At 37.2% G+C, this 2,934-nt stretch overlaps 1 protein-coding gene across 1 annotated transcript; it reads left to right on the top strand.

Annotated features, from left to right (window-relative positions):
- Window positions 1–2,038: 2,038 nt before the first annotated feature.
- LOC110028423 (wound-induced protein 1-like) lies at window positions 2,039–2,616 on the top strand. The gene has a single exon (XM_020730257.1). It carries the CDS (start codon window positions 2,191–2,193, stop codon window positions 2,614–2,616), a length of 426 nt encoding a protein of 141 aa, XP_020585916.1. The 5' UTR covers window positions 2,039–2,190.
- Window positions 2,617–2,934: the final 318 nt, after the last annotated feature.

Below are 2,934 nucleotides of genomic sequence, written 5' to 3'. Positions count from 1 at the left end.
TATGAAACAGGGGATCATTACGGTAGTTTTGAAGAAAAAGCTTCTCGCACTTCCAGGAGCTACTTTGGGGGAAAAATTTGGGTGCGTAAGACGTTTGTAGAGCTGCGTACATCAGATGTTATTGATAGGATATTGAGAGGTTAAATCCGCATTATACCCCCTATAATATCTTTGTAACATACCTATAATCCCTCAATAGCCTCTGAATAACCTATGGTGTACGCAGCCCTGCAAATATCTTACGTAGGCAAATTTTTCGCCTATTTTGGTGCATATGAGTGAATTCAATATCCAAAATGCTTTTCTTTCCTAACCTCTGCTTCTTCCTGTGACTAGACCAGAGATCGTTTCGCTTCTTTGTGAGATCAGAATCTAGACTCTCTGCTTCTTTGTACGACCAGAATCCAGAGATGGCGTAATGGCGTAATGGCGTAATGGCAAGCAATAGGGTAAGACGATGGAGCGACGAAGACTAACTACAGAGGTCGAGAAGGAGACAGGAGGAGACGGGATCGAAGGAGTGGCTGCTTTAATAGGAGAAAATATTGTATCTATGTTATTTGGCAGTGAACTGAACCACGCTTGAAATGAGCACTAAACTTGAAAAACGACGAGTAACAGCATTTTTTTTTCCACAAATAAATCATATCTTCTTTTTATGTGATGTGAGAATAATAAATTATGATATTATGTATCTTTTTTATATGAAAATTTCTAATTTAAAAATTTTACCATATTATAGAAAAAATAGGGTATGATTGGTGGATAGTTCTGGTACATATGTATATATTATATTTTTTCTCAGAAATGAACTATATTTTCTGCTCTTGTGATGCAATAAACAATAAATTATGATGTTTTGCGACTTCAATGTTTGAAATTTTTTGTTCTAAAAGTTTTTTCATATTTTAAAAAAATGGTTGTATAGTTGTGGTATAGTTGTGTTATAGATATATATATTTTGTTTTTTTTTTCATAAATGAAACATATCTTCCGATTATCATCCTCTGGTGTGAGAAACAATATATTATGATGTTATACATATTTTCAATTTAAAAATATGTATTCTAAAAGTTACAATATTTTAGAAAAATGGTGGCACATTGATTGTATAATGGTAGTACATATGAATATTATATATATATATATATATATATAAATATATATACCTTCCATCCCTATGATGTGAGAATTAATATATTATGACGTTATGAATATTTTCTATATGAAAATTTCTATTCTAAAAAAAATTATAATTTTATAAAAAAAAGTTGGTATAGTTGTGGCATAGATGAATATATTAATTTTTTTCCTTACAAATGAAAAATATATTTTGCTCCTCTAATGTGAGAAATGATAAGTTATGTTGTTAAGCATTTTTTCCTATTGAAAAATTTTTATTCTAAAATTTTAATCATGCTTTAGAAAAATGATGGTAATGTGTATTGGCATCCATTTTTTATGTGATATACATGGGACATCCTCGCTGAGTGCACGACACTGTAACTATGATCTACAACGTCGTTGTCGTGCCCCAAGTCAATCATAGGCTAAGCACATCATCAACACATTCACTTGTCTTATTCGACTTAGCGATATAGTTGTGTTGGCATCCGCTCTCTCTATCGGGGGCCAATTAATTCTTCTTCTTTTGTCATAATCTGTCACTCTACTACAACGAGTTTTCTAGCAATGCATCAATTCATCATTCCACTCCATCGGGGAACTACATTTTCTTGGATAGGTTCTTTGCTCTTTGTGGACATTTTTTAGGGAGAGGAATGATGAACTCACATCCCCTTTGAGGCTCAATCGACTATATTTTGTGGGGTTGCACGATTGGTTGGTTGATTGTGAAACTGATACTACTACTTTTGTGACGAGATATCCACTTTCAATTCTTCTCTTAGCTAGGTCTGCAAAATATATTTAATAAATGTAAAATTTAAGCCGCCTAAATAAAGGTCAAAATAATCAGACCCAAACCTTGGCAAAATCTTGTTCTTTGGAATTGCAAATCCATACATTTTGACTCCCCCTATTGAGCCATAAAAAAAAAAACTCCAATAAAGAAAAAAAATTTGTTATAAGCCCTGCGCCTGATTCCCTGTTCCCCACCATAAAGCAGCTCTCTCTACCTATTAACCGAACAACCACAGAAATCCTAAACCGAACTCTCCTCTGATCCATATGAACGAAAAGAAAACCTTAGTGCTGAACATGTACCAATCCCTATCCACCGGCGACATGAATAAGGCGGCGGCTCTCCTCGCCGGCGAGCTGGAGTGGCGGTTTCACGGCCCACCGGGGAGGGAGCACATGATGCGGATTCTCACTGGCGTCGAGAACCAAAAATTCCGGTTCAGGCCGCGCAGGGAGGCGGAGCTGGGGAAGTGGGTGGTGGTGGAGGGATGGGAGCTGAGCGGCGAGGAGGAAGACTATTGGGTACACGCGTGGGTGGTGGAGGGTGGGGTTATCACGCAGTTTAGGGAGTACTTTAACACAAGCGTGACGGTTAGGGTGTTGGGCGGGCCGGCGACGGGGGATTTGGGGGAGATGACGCTTTGGAAGAGCCGAGCGGGCCGGCCGCTGCCCGGTTTAGTGCTCCCGGTCTGACTCGGTCAGAGACGTGTGGGAACCGCATCTTTTGGTGTTAAAAAAAACAAGAACGTAAGGGATGATTGTATAAACATCTTTTGAAGCATTGATATTTACAAATTAAGTATTCATGTGAATTTTTATGAAGTGTAGAACTGATATATTTACACGTGGCAGGATCAAAACAATGAAAATTTGATATAATCAGGTCTTCTTTCTAGCATAAGTTTTGTAATTTCTCTGTTTAACCTCCTCCCTCAAGTGAAGAAAGTGAGTTAATTTGTAAGCTATTGGAGATGGTTATTTTTGTCTTTTGGCGATTAACTTCATCTACGA

This window comes from Phalaenopsis equestris, unplaced genomic scaffold (assembly GCF_001263595.1).
Source record: "Phalaenopsis equestris unplaced genomic scaffold, ASM126359v1 Scaffold000511, whole genome shotgun sequence".
Taxonomy (NCBI): Eukaryota; Viridiplantae; Streptophyta; class Magnoliopsida; order Asparagales; family Orchidaceae; genus Phalaenopsis; species Phalaenopsis equestris.
The sequence above is the reverse complement of the archived record's forward strand: the minus strand, read 5'-3'. Positions and strand labels throughout refer to the sequence as shown.